Source organism: Mya arenaria, chromosome 6, assembly GCF_026914265.1.
Source record: "Mya arenaria isolate MELC-2E11 chromosome 6, ASM2691426v1".
Lineage (NCBI taxonomy): Eukaryota > Metazoa > Mollusca > Bivalvia > Myida > Myidae > Mya > Mya arenaria.
The window spans coordinates 12,400,255-12,414,611 of record NC_069127.1 but is presented as its reverse complement, the minus strand read 5'-3'; the positions used below and the strand labels follow the sequence as shown (position 1 = coordinate 12,414,611).

General features: G+C 35.6%; 1 protein-coding gene across 1 annotated transcript in view; it reads right to left on the bottom strand.

Annotated features, from left to right (window-relative positions):
• The window catches only part of LOC128237323 (E3 ubiquitin-protein ligase rnf213-alpha-like), a 116,899-nt gene that overhangs the window by 14,025 nt on the left and 88,517 nt on the right, over nt 1-14,357 (bottom strand). The window contains exons 65-85 of the mRNA XM_052952732.1: nt 14,182-14,347; nt 13,388-13,550; nt 12,888-13,117; nt 11,390-11,617; nt 10,986-11,179; nt 10,766-10,871; nt 10,525-10,625; nt 10,145-10,333; nt 7,649-7,900; nt 6,349-6,475; nt 5,888-6,171; nt 5,176-5,293; nt 4,804-4,920; nt 4,288-4,398; nt 3,972-4,025; nt 3,590-3,781; nt 3,003-3,096; nt 2,485-2,519; nt 2,108-2,205; nt 1,575-1,719; nt 45-216 (exon numbers count right to left, since the gene is read on the bottom strand). Coding sequence (XP_052808692.1) covers nt 45-216; nt 1,575-1,719; nt 2,108-2,205; nt 2,485-2,519; nt 3,003-3,096; nt 3,590-3,781; nt 3,972-4,025; nt 4,288-4,398; nt 4,804-4,920; nt 5,176-5,293; nt 5,888-6,171; nt 6,349-6,475; nt 7,649-7,900; nt 10,145-10,333; nt 10,525-10,625; nt 10,766-10,871; nt 10,986-11,179; nt 11,390-11,617; nt 12,888-13,117; nt 13,388-13,550; nt 14,182-14,347 — 3,176 coding nt within the window. The remainder of the gene's footprint in view (nt 1-44; nt 217-1,574; nt 1,720-2,107; nt 2,206-2,484; nt 2,520-3,002; nt 3,097-3,589; nt 3,782-3,971; nt 4,026-4,287; nt 4,399-4,803; nt 4,921-5,175; nt 5,294-5,887; nt 6,172-6,348; nt 6,476-7,648; nt 7,901-10,144; nt 10,334-10,524; nt 10,626-10,765; nt 10,872-10,985; nt 11,180-11,389; nt 11,618-12,887; nt 13,118-13,387; nt 13,551-14,181; nt 14,348-14,357) is intronic.

Here is a 14,357-nt window from a genome sequence, read left to right as displayed (position 1 = left end):
GAGCTTGTGGCATTTCTTTTTAATCCAACTAGCTAAATATATACCTCCATTATGTTTGACCATGATATTCTGGATTACACAGTGCATGAGCAATAGGACGTCATCTACACTCCGGCCAAGAGCCCTTTGTAGGTCACCGATGCTGGTTTCAATGTGCTCCCAGAAGAAATGCCGAATATTGTCTTCTGCAACGTCCGGGCGGACAATTGGAACCATCTGTAAACAAAGTTTAATAAGATCTGTCAGATTAACTTGAAAGATGGCCCCGATTTGGCCTTGTCGGACGATTAGCCATTATTTGTGCACAAAATATTATTAATAAACATGTAAGCCAACTTATGGCAACCAATTTTTAATTTCGAACTTAATGTAGTAGATATCTAAGGTCATGACTAACCTCTCCACCAAGTTGAGGACTGTATGTCTAAGCAGTCTCTTATATTTATACGATATAGGTTTTGTGTTCAAGGTCACTGTGATCCTGACTTTTGACCGGCAGACCTTAAAATCAATAAGGTTATCTGGACGAATATTACTTCTCTACCAGGTTGAAGGGCCGAAAGCGCATTTATACTCTAGTTTTCATCAGTCACGGCCATTGTGACCTATGATCAAAATTGGGTCATCTGTTCTTCATGACAAACCTCTCTACCATGTATAAAAACAGCTGGACCTATCAAATTTGACTTATTTATAGCAGTGAACTATACATAAGACTTTTTGTCTTCAATGTAGTGAATCATGCATTTTGTATGTTTTTAACAGTGAGGAGGGCAATTTCTATTAGTTAAGGTACTCAGCGGCCACTTAATCTATTGCTCACAAACCATTGACTTTGAACTGTGACCTTGACCTGGCCCGCCTGGAATGTCCATTCATTCATCTGGAAATGCTAAATATTTGACCACAGTTTTATTCAAATCCTTCAACGGTTGAAAGAGATACAATGCTGACACGAAAGAATACGCAAAATGTATGGGTAGAACATTTGTCCTTTCACATAAGACCTTCATATTGAGCCATCATGCTCAAAAATGTGCGTTCTAAACGTTGTCTGGATGGGGTTAAGATTCAACAAACGTAAAAGATATTGAGAGGACATAAAAATATGACTCTATTATTTGACCTAAAGCTGTGAAATTAACTTGTTCAGCACGTTGTCACGATGTAGCAAACATTTGTTCAGTTTCATGAAAATCCCTCAAAGGGTTTAGGAGAAATGGAGCAGACACGAAATTTATGGCTTGATCATTTGATCTTGACCCCGGGTGCCTTGAATGTAAGTTCTGAACGTCGTCTGGATATAAGGAATATTTCGACTCATGTTTCATGAAAAAACACACTTAAAGAGATGGACAACCAAAGTGTGAAGGACGGACAGACGAATGGCATAGCATAAGGGTAAACATAAGTATCCACTTAGCAACACATCATTGTCTGACTCTTTAGAATAAAACCCTTGGATGAGGCCAAGCATGATGTTAATGCGGCCTAAATTTGCATATTTTTTAAAGGTTATCTGCAACCAATTATCTGAATGGCTAAAAAAGTCATTCATGAACTGAAAAACGAACCTGTTGTGGAGGCCCGATGAACATGGACATGTGTAGTAACAATCGGATCACACAGCAGTGAAGAGCAGACAGCTCCCTCTCCGGTCGTAGGGGCGCATTGGGAACCGCCCGGCCCAAAATGTGGCCACGAATTGTGTTGTCTCCACTACAAGAATGTGGTAACCAATACATTAATGTTCACGTATCAACAAATTTAGAAAGACTGACGGATGATAATTCAAAATATAAGATTTCCTTTTCAAACGGTTCTATTAAACACATGAATCACTTATAAAAATATCATACCAAAAACACGCCTAAATTAATTTAAATGTTATAATTATGTAGCAATATGCAACCAAATTCACATTATTTAGTCTCGTGATTCTATAAATTATGATATTGATGCTCAATACCCGGCGTGTATAGCATTCCCTGGTAAAGCCTGATGACCTTGACCGCCGATATCCGCACCACAATCTTTACATTTTGCAACTTGATATGGTCTGCCACACTAAAATACAACATATGTAGGATAAAACTTAGTCTATTACCCAGTGTGCAGAACATTTCCTGGCATGGCCTGGTAACCTTGACCACCGATATCTGCACCACACTCTTTACACTTTCCAACTACAGCGGGTCTCCCGCACTAAAATACATTAAATGTAATAACATGCTTCAACTAAGACTAAAATCATTTAAAAAATGCTTTCATATCAATGAGATTTTTTTTTAAAGTTACAAATTAATATTTCCAAACTTCATGGGAAGGTATGGTAATAGTGCTAATAGTGCCAGTGCCATTAAACCGGGTTTAACATTTTGCTACAGAGCTTGTTTTTATAGCTTTTTGCATAAATATAAATATATGTAAGATCTTCTAAACGATAGATTTCTGTCAAGTACCATCATGAATTACTTTACTCACATTTCCAATCACATACGGGTGTCCATTTGGACAACCTGAAAACAAAAAAATAAATATGAAAGGCTATTATGGCATGACAAAGACACAAACAGGGTTTATTACTGTTGCCCTTAAGCTTGGTTTATTTTTTAAAACTTTGATCACTGGTCTTGTCCATTAAGTTGTGAACGCATAAATGACAACGACACAATACTCCGTTTCATAGGGGTTCTAACAGTGATAATTGTCAATCCTGTAAAATAACAAGGAGTCTGTTTAAATATGAGGGATTCATGCCCAGATCAGGGTTAACGGGCGTAGACCCTTATCCAAATTGTTTTAAAAGTCATTTATATTCATATCAAGGTTCTTTCTACCACTTTTTGGTGGAATTGCCAAAGCCTCAAACAATCTGCAACTGTTCGGAGGTCTAAAATACAATTGCTGGTTTCATCTGAAATTGCCGTTTATACTAATAGAATATACTTTTACTAACTAGAATCAAATTATGTATCACATAAACCAAGCAATATACATACGATAGAATACTGGGTTTTCTCCTCCACGATTGGCCAGCATAGCTTCCTGGATTTCAGTAAAATCATCTTGTGGCATTGTCGGCAGAAACATACCCTTTAAGAAAATAGTCAATCAGTTATCATCAGTAAACATTTTATTCTTTCAGTAACACTGACATTCACTATTATAATAAACGTTGAAACTTTAAACATGATGATTTGAATATTCTAAATATTCCTACATCTTGCAAAGGTACCACATATAAAAAAGTGTATTAAGAAGAAGCAAGTGCGCCTTGGTGAGAACGCCAGCGCTTCCTTGTTGTTTTTGTTTTATTCTAAGACAAACAAGGGGAATGAGTCAAATACTGTTAAGATGCCTCCGACACCAAAGTTAACATATTATCATTTTTAATAAAAAACGAACGAGCTAAAAATCAGTGAACTATAAGTTGTCATTTATTATGCCCAGAAACCTTTTAAGGTAAATGCATTTCTATGCAACATTGCTTCAATGATTCTTGAGGAAAAACAATGTTTTGCTTTTGTTGACAACAGTATTCCATGCATTGACAGCATAAAGTACTGAGCAAACGCTGAAACTATACCCGTATAGCCGGATCCCCTTGAATCATTGCAAGAAACAGATGGAGAATGGTCCTGGCTCCATTCAGTGGTGACAACACCGTCATGAAATGTATGATCAAGCATTGAACGCCTTGTCGTCTTGTATCAGACCCCTGAGCTATCATGAAGTCTCGAGGTTCTAGTGTATTATTCATCATGAGGCGCAATATTGGCTGTAGAATAGAAAATTCACAACTAAATAGCAATACAGAATTAACCACACGTAACTTGGCAATATATTATGTATTGTTTATACAGCAAAGGCGTTTAAGACTGTAAAGCATGTTGCTCAAAAAGTGTAGAAGAATTAATTTAGTTTTATATATCGTTTGACAAAAAAAAAATCATTTGAACAAAACTTACCTTATTTTGTTGACTTTGCGTTGATTCAAGAAAGGTAGCTATCATTTGGAGTGACTGGAAAATATTTTAATTAGTTCAGGAGGATTTAGTTATTTATTTATTTTATTTATTATATATGGCAAAGAAGTCTCGTATTGAAGGGTGTTCAATTTAATATAATATTTAACATTACACAAACAAGCAATCCAAAAATTGATCTCATATGCATTAATGAAATATAGCATTACATTTTAATTAATTCTGGAATGAAAAGTCATAGTCATCTAACAAAATTCTCATTCTATTAGAATATTATCATATATTAATTTATTACTACCTTTGGGGTGGCCGTTCTTTTTTCTATTGGACGGACATATGAGCATGTTATCTCTCTGTGCACAGCCAGCTGTAGATATGTATCGACACGACCTCCTGTTGTGTGCAGTTCCTATAAAACATCCATGTTTAATAGTAATAATAGTCGGGTAATTATAATAGGCACACTTGTAATGACAATCTGGATTTATAATAAACTCTGCTTATTTTAAACTTCAATAGATTAATCTCAAGCATGTATTGCCTAGCTTTGTCTTATAGGACAACACTTTCAAAGCAGTCTACAGACTCAGTCTAAGAAGTCAAGTAGACAAATGACTCTCTCTCTCTTTCTAAGTAGTAAACTGACTCCGTGTCAGTAGTCACTACTAGGGCTACACATAATCTTTATTAATTTATCTTCAATGCTCATTCCTCGGGAAACAGACAATATCATTAATTACAACCATATAAGCCTTACAATTGAGGCTCAATCAAACCGCAACAACTCTAAAATACAGCTACCAAAACTATGTACCTGTACTTTCTCTTCCAGTATGCTGATGTCCTCTCCTAGCATAACTTGTGACAGAGCCTCCCTGATCTCAACATAGCCATTTCCACACACAACATATCGGTCCGACACCTCTTGTGTCTACAAAAAACATTGAGACATCTCAAGGGGTGTTATTTTGGATAGGAAAGTATTTCTCCCCACTCCCGAATCTTAATTTGAATTCATACAAATCAATAAATTAATAAATAAGCACACAAAGCAGCAAAAACACATGGCATTTCTCATCCATTTTTTCAGATAACAAAGCTTATGAAATGTTAGCCATTGAGGGGTCTTGCTTAAGACACCTGTGCTTACGTCTTCCATTATGTTCATGTCAAATGTCTTGGTTACCTGATCTCTTTCCAACTCCTCAATCACGATCCACCTGAGCAGTGTGGTACGATGTCGACATATGGACTGGTAAACGTCAATACCGTAGCAGCGACACAGGTGCTTTACAAGGAATATCCTGCAGATGATACATCAATACTTACTTTTTGTCTTACCTTAACTCTTTACAAATATCTAATATACTGTAATATTATACCTCACATAAATGTGTCCCTTCTTTGTATATATGAACTCGATCGGTCCGTATACAACTGTAGTTTAATGACGTCAGCGGTCCGTATTATATTTTTGGCCGGTCCAGACCTCGCCAAAAATCTAATATGGACCGCTGACGTCATACAATTGGTAAGTGAGGCTATTTTCACAAAGGAGAAAGCTTGTTGTACGTAAACATTATTAGCTTTGTTCAATAAAACACATTTAAATCGCTTTAAAAATATTGAATTGCAATGAAAAGGGTTCGGTATAATATAAGAAATATAAAACCACTTCGGGCCATAACGCCTCGGTCCATATACACCTTCGGTGACTGACTGGCCGGTCCTTATAATGCCATATGACCCTCAGTGGTGTGTTATATTTCTTAAGTATATAAACGTGTCTTAAATTTTGTTGGTCCATTTCATAAATACATGTTAGATAAGGGCATCACTAATTCATGCAATTGTTGCCCAAACTGTGTATTAGTTTAACATTAATTTAACGCTCTTACTTCGGCCATTTCAGCTGAGAAGCTGTACAAAGTTGTTTCGCAGATTCAATCACAGTATGCTCTTCATCTTCATTGGTAAGTGTTTGAACCAGGGTTACTCCATTCACAATGTCGGCAATCACTCTCACAGCTTGTGAAAGGCCAACACGTAGTCTTGCGATACAATACAGTTTCTCTATCGTTAGTTGATTGTCAACAAGGTTATCACCAGCAGTCTCCAGAAGATGGATAATAAAAGACCAATTATGCATGTGTTGTCCGTGCCATTGCTGAAGCATTGTATCCTTAAAGTATATTGTTGAGAATTATGTAATGACCATTATAATACGAAATATTAAAGCATATTATTCTAAAACATTTAAAGTGAATTAGGGATGGGTGTATGTGCCATTATGGAACATATATGCATGATATAAACGTACCTGTAAATATTCAAAACAGTAGTTTATATGTGCTCATACCTCTAAACACTGAACGATTAGTAGACTGAGGTCTACCAGATTCTGTTGTAGCGTTGGTTCTTCTCTGAAAAAACTTTGAGCCTGCTCGATGTATCCTTTCAGGCTTTCTTTAACAAACTCCTCTTCACTGTAAGTAATTTTTTATATGCAATCATTCATCAAGCAATTTAATTTCAACACACAATTAGAACTACCATCAACACGAATAAAGACCAAGTAACATCATAGTAAGCGAAAAACATAGCATTTAAACCCATGTTTTTTAAAACAATGTCAAGTTAATTTAAATTAGCATTTATGGATCAATCGTCATTTGAAAAAACCAAAAAATCCTTGTCGGCAAATTAGTTTCACAAAAAGCAATGTTGTTACTAAGGATCCAATATAAAAATCTAGCTAGATAACTGGAAAACTGAAAGAGGGCCATATCCTTTACTTAAAATATGGTTAATTTTTCTCTCCACAACTTTGGAACAATCTAAGCAGAGAAAAATCCCTGAAACGTACCTTTTAACTATTATTCATAGAAACTATTTTATTAGTATTTAAAATCCGTCAAACCTTAAATGAGTTTTTGTTCTGACACTGTTTTTTTGACAATTTCTTAATGTTTAAAACGGGCAGAAACTTCGTCCAAAATAGTGGTTTATAACTAAAGTGAAACCTGATCTGTATTTCCAAGCAGGGCTGCTAAAATCCGACGATTTGCTGGTTTTTACCGGTTTTGACAATGAAGGACTGATAAACCGTAACAGTCAATAGTTAAACATCGGTCAGAAATTATTTATTTGTTTCAATTTCAGAAATTCAATGTCAAATATTTGTACCAAAGGGCATTTAAATATGTCCCCTAAAATGAGTTATTGTCCAAAGGTATTTCCAGCCAATAGTTCCATACTGAAATGGTGGTTTGTAATCAAAGTAGAACTTGATCTATAAAACATGTGAAGCATGTGTGTCTTTTATGAGATACTCTCTAGACACCGTATTTTGGGGTGTCATATAAAAATGTTCAATAACTCTATAAAACATAAGCATTTATAACAGAACGTCGAACATGACCTTTATTTTGTATGTAAAAAGGGGAAACATGTGGAAAGAAAATTATTTCAATCCGACGACTCATTCACGACTTATCGTACGGACAGAACCGACTGACTGGCCAAAAGACAGTCAAGCTCACTCCTATGTATCCCAAACATATTTGGTGGGGGTATATTAAAGACATTTCTACTACGTTGAAAACGGACCCCGATGTATAAAGAACTTGAGTTTGAGATACAAGTACGTTTTGCAATACCTAGATTTCAGCATCAACTGTAGAAGGAAGGACCTAAAGACCGGGTTAGGGTCCAATCCAGTCTCAAAAATAGTCATGTTCTTTGTAAATCGCAGTTGGCTATCTCTTGCCGAGCAGGTGACGTATCCAAGCAACTTCTTTAACACATTCTTTGATGGTGGTTGTCCGTCGGAGAAACAGAGTTGAGCGACTACGTCCATGAAGAAGGCATTACACCTCTTCTGGTATTGGATGAGCTGCTCTCTTTCTTTGCTGTCACATTAGAATTAAATAATTACTTAAAAAGACCTTGATTGTGGAAATAGCTTTTCGATGATTTAAATTTCATACGCGTGGTGAAATTCCATAACCTTAGTTTACAGTAACAAACAGGAACTATTTATCGCTATTTGTCAATGAGCGTTGCATCCAACAATAAAACATCAATAGTTGTCACATAGACAGCTGCTTGACTATTCCACCGCCTATACGTTTAAGGATTGCAAAAACATGTTGAAACATGCGAAAAATTAAGGGGAAAAGTTTATACTATATGCAAGATTGAGTCATCTTACTTATTTATCAAGTAGGTTGGATAGTTAGAAGCCCTTGTTTAAAGTTTAAAAACAATACTTCAAGTAAATATGTAGTTTATGAGACATTGACACATACACGCTATAAAGCATAACCTGAACCAAGTCCAAGTATAAAGGGCCGTAATTTACATAACATGGACAAAAAAGGTATCTAACTCCATTATATTAATTCGATTGAATAGCTGGAAACACCTATAAAAAGTTCATTGAAATACTAAAGAAGTATTTGCTGAACTATTAATTTCAATGTTGTAACTTGTAAAAACATAACCTGTATTTCCAATCAAATAATGAAGGGCCATAATTTGCATTGTAAGCAAAAAGAGTTTTTAAATTCATAAATTAAGTTGGATGGTTAAGTACCAATCTATAAAGTTTCAATGAAATACATCAAATAGCTGCTAAGATGTTAAACTTTTTTAGTCAAATAATAAAGGCAAATAATTTGTATTATATGCAATATAGAGTTATCTATATAGAGATAAATTACTGTAGGCTGGATAAGACGGTTGTATCAAGTCAAAGTGAAAATCATCAAGTAGTAACTGAGATAACAACCCGCATGTGAATTCATTTATATAACAAGAAACGCCGCAATGCGACGAAACCAGGTTTTTAATGATTGACAGAAGAACTTCAGCCTGTGTCTGTTTTCCTACTTTTAGTAACAGTGACCTTGACCCTAGGGACCCCAAACGCAATCCCATGTAAGGTATCCATAAACTCTTCCTTTATACTTGGTTTGGTCAAGATATGTGGACCCTGACTAAAGTTATTCAGTTTCAACTGTTTTTCTATTTTTAGTAACAGTGACTTTGACCTTGACCCCAAATGCAATCCCATGAAAGTTTCCAGAAACTCTTCTTATAGACCAAGTTTGGTCAAGATATGTCAACCCTAACTAAAGATATTCAGTTTCAACCGTTTTTCTATTTTTAGTAACATTGACATTGACCCTAGGGACCCCGAACGCAATCCCATGAAAGGTATCTATAAACTCTTCCTGTAGACCAAGTTTGGTCAAAATATGTCATCCTTTACTAATGTTATTCAGTTTCAACTGTTTTTCTATTTTTAGTAACAGTGACCTTGACCCTATGGACCCCAAACGCAATCCTATGAAAGGTCTCCATAACCTCTTCTTATACACCAAGTTTGGTCAAGATATGTCAACCCTAACTAAAGTTATTCAGTTTTAACCCGTTTTTCTATTTTTAGTAACAGTGACCTTGACCCTAGGGACCCCAAACGCAATCCCATAAAAGGTACCCATAAACTCTGTCTATAGACCAAGTTTGGTCAAGATATGTCAACCCTTACTAAAGTTATTTAGTTTCATAGGTGAGTTTGCGCCGCCCGGCCGCCCACCGAACAACGACGTTCGCCATTCTAATAACCAGGTTTCACTATGTGAAAACCTGGTTAATAATCAAGAACTTCAAAGACGAATTCTAAAGGGAAATAATTTATGTCTAAGCCATCTTACTTAATTGATTAAGTTCAATAGATTAGAACATTGTTTTAAGTTTCATATCAGTACACTTTTAGGATGATTTTGCTGAGAAAATTACTTAAAGGTGGTACATGGTAACCGTGATTGTTTTATTCTTCGAATATATTGGATGAGCTAAATTCAAGAGATATGAAGTAAAGTAAAAGTGGTCATTAGGTAACACATTGACACCATTCTGCATGTTATTTATGCATATGACATTTCATATTTAAGACTATAAATTGTTACGACTTGTGAATGGTATTAATGCATGTGGCATTTCATATATATAGACTATAAATGGTTAGTCATATATTTGCCATAATTTTCAGGTTGAAACTGAAGTAAGAATTCTATTTTTACTTTGTTTAATTAAGTTCATCATCGCTTACATACACAAAAATACATGTAACTACACATTTAGTTTACCTATTCCCTTCCATCTGTAAAGGTTGCCACTCTTGCCCTAGATTTTCATGACATTTGGGGCACACATACTGGTCGAGAGCTTTCATTTCTCCAAGACAGGCATCACAAAGTACATCTTTGTTCTTGCAAGGTAGTGTGACTGGCGGGCCTTCTAGCTTCTGTTCACAGCTACAGCATTTAATCTCCGCTCTGGAAATGGACAAACTAGCTAGTAAAATTCTCACAGAATGCCCATCGAACTTCTAGGCAGACAGCCACGAAATAAATCCATTTTATTTAAACAAAGGGTATATTTATAAGAAATATTAGGCATTACCAAGTAAATTACCATACGCATTTAATATTACTCGAGCTTATTATGAAGTATTAGTATCAATTACCCATTGAATGTCTTTAGTGCATTTTGGTTGCACGATTTTAAAAATTTCTCAACACCTTCTAAGGACTTTTGTTCTTTCATGTCGACTTCTTCTCCCAGTATCTGCAATGCAAAAGCATGAACTCTCTGAATATGACCAGAACCTGCACAAATCTGCCAAGTTAATCTCTTAAAAAACAGACAAGCTCAACAAGATTGTTTTCAGAATAGGTGCATACTCTGATAATTAAAATAACACGTACCTTCCAAAGTGGCATACAATATTTGATGGTGATTGCTTCTCTTCCATCCTTTTTGCAAACATGCTCAATAAAAAGCTTCATTACGATTACACGGCCCCAGTTCGATCTAAGATAATTGAGGAAATAAGGTTTCAAAATGTATCAAACATAACAACACATACAAAATACATTACACTTCTGTAAAGGGTTATGTTATTAAACTAAATGAAAATCAACATACTTCGCTCTCAGTACGGATAATTCACTATGACTTCCATACAGAGCCGGGTCTTCTGAATGCAGATTTAGCACTTTTTCAATCACAGGTCTGTACAAATGGACTTTATGAAGCCATTTCCCTCTCTGTACTTCTTCATTTAATTCTTGAGGTTTTGGGTTTAAATTCTCAATCAACAGACGCAAGGCAGAGAACGTCTACAACACAAAAAAAATATGCACATGGTTTTGTTCCTTAACATTTAATTTCATATTGGTTTCGGTATTGCGACCAAAAACAAATTGATACATGTCACACAAATCAAAATTTTAGTCTTACAACAATATTTCTTTATTGAAGACAAGCATAAAAACATTATAATATCACATATAGTCATATATTAATGAGTTTTATAAGAAAGAACCTACAAACTCTCGCTCCTTGAACATGAAGTGATCCGGGTTGGTTTTCTTCACCTCAAGTATGACCGAGCTACACTGTGGCCATACTCCGTTCATGCTTCTGAAGTAGGCAAGTCTCAGTGCAAGAATGTCATATGCAACGTGTACAATAGTCAGGATTTCAATCAGGCATCCCATAGAATTTGTAGCTTCACATATTTCCATGGTCTTGTAATGCACTGTCTGACACACTAGCTGCAAGAACAAAATAAAACAAGAACTGTCACAGTATGCGACGAATGCCCCCGAATGTGACATTGACCTATGAACAAGGAGAGTACATGAAAAGTTGATCTTGCCTTTACGCGTCAAATACATTTGGCAAGTTATTTTAAATTGCCACTGAACATAAAAAAATACCACCCATACTTGACAACCTACACTCTTATGTCCTTATATTCAGCATTCCATTGTGAATAAACACTAAGTGTATCTTTCACCTTAGAGGTAAGTACATGGGTCTTGCAAGCGACACACGTCATCTTGGTATGTCGAACACATGTGGCAAGTTATTTTAAAATCTGTTCATAAAAGAAACAGTTACAGCCCGGACCGACAACCTATACTCTATGTCCTTATTTGCAGCATTCCATTGTGAATAAACACCTAAGTGCGACCTTGACTTTAGAGGTAGAGACACAGGTCTTGCAACCGACACGTCGTCATAGTATGTCAAACACATGTGGAAAGTTATTTTAAAATCTGTCCATACAAGAGAAAGTAACAGCCCGGACACGACAACCTATACTCTGTGTCCTTATATGCAGGATTCCATTGTGAACAAATATTAAGCATGACCTTGAACTTAGAGGAAGGGACTTAGGTCTTGCAAGCGACACGTCATCTTGGTATGTCGAACACATGTGGCAAGTCATTTTAAAATTTGTCCATACAACAGAGAAATTTACAGCCCGGACACAACAACCTATACTCTATGTCCTTATATATGCAGCATTCCATTGTGAATAAACACAAAGTGTAACCTAGACCTTAGAGGTAGGGACACGGGTCTTAAACCTGACACGTCGTCTTGGTATGTCCGTCACATGTGGCAAGTCATTTTAAAATCTGTCCATACAAGAGAAAGTTACAGCCCGGACACAACAACCTATACTCTATGTCCTTATATATGCAGCATTCCATTGTGAATAAACAAGTGTGAGCTTGACCTTAGAGATAGGGAAACGGGGGCATAAAAATACTAGAAAACTCGTTGAAAAAAATGATATTGAGTCACATAGAAATAAACACCTAGAATTAAATCATATAAATAAAAAATGCACATTGAATTAGTCAACCACAGTTAATATTGCATTGCTTTAGGATTTTAAATAAAATAGCACGATGTTTCATTCAATGAGTTACAAGGTAATTGTTTTACTTCGTTTACTTCATTATTAAACAGAAGCATAACAAAAATGATAATTAGTCATCCACTTATTGTGCTCTAGCTAACAATTCTTACTTTGAATTCATCTTCTCGTCTAGGATAATACATCGTATGCACGAAGTCCTGAATGTACTCTTCCACGATTTCAAAAACGGTGGCATGCTTTTGTTCTACACTTCCTTCCTGGATACCATCCACAAGTTGATTCAGTATCATTCCCATCGGCCTTGCAGCAACAATCTTCGCACAGAATGCTATTGTCCTATTTTGTTCATGCTCTATTCGGCTTGGTTCATCCTCAAATTCTGTTAAGATATTTTAATTAAACGTTTTCTTTCACCTTAATAATAGCGTAACTAAGCGAACAAACCCAGTTGCATATTTACAACCTGTATATGTAAGGTTTCCACAGAAAGGCCGTTTATAACAATAAGCAACACCATAAAAATGACCAAAGAATACAAAAGACATTGTCAGGCAACTTTTACAAACACGAAAAATGAAGATAACTTTCATATATCATCAAGACTTTTAGTGTAAAATCATATGTTGTGCTTACGGTTTTTAAGACTAACCTTCATCAGAGGGTAAAATGTCGTGCAGTATATCCGCAATCATTTGGATCATGGTCCATGAGAAGGGCACGCAAGCGGAGAACATGTGACCTTCACGACCGGTTGTCATGACAAGCATCTCACCAAGGTCACTGCATCTCTTCGGAGATTGGAGATCTGAAAACTATATAAACAGAAAAACAACTATTCAAATACATACAAAAAAGTTCAAATTAAAGACCAAAAACCTTTTTTACTGGTTGCTTGATATTGAAACATAATTCAATTTCATTTAACGAGTACTAGTTTTCACTTTAAATTTTATAAAATCCACATGTTTTTTATTTAACAGAAAAGCTTATACTTTAAAGTGATATCTTAATGCAATCTAGCGTTGAGTAGAACAGTCGGACAAACACAATACAGTAGATTTATCATTTCATGAGGGGATATTGATTTCACATTATATCGCTAATTTAAACAGAAAACACAACTTTAAGTAAAAAAATTGAGTCACAAATATTAGACCTAGCGAAATATGAAAAAATGAGCTAATTCACATACATGCAGTAGCCGTTAATAACAAAAATACCATCGATGTCTGTGTGGATAAAGTATCATTATATTGTAAATCAGATATATTTTGAATACATGCTTGAAATGTCAGACTCGGTATACTCACATGCCAGTTTGAAAAAAAAAACATTCGCTTTTAAACACAGCTTTATATTCAACACAATATTTCTCAATCAAACACTATTTTGTCATACCTTTGTTGTCAACAAGATTGCTACTATATACATTAACCTTACTACCTGTAGTTGTATTGCTCCTTCAGTATTGAGGACCGACGTCCACAGCATCTGTTTCCACCCAACGTCACTGTGAATAAGGTCAAGATTCCTGTTGGTATCGAGGTATGCAATGATTCCAGCCAGGATCGGTGACACTTTAGAGATGATCGTTTGAAGACAAGACCGCCTAGAAAAAG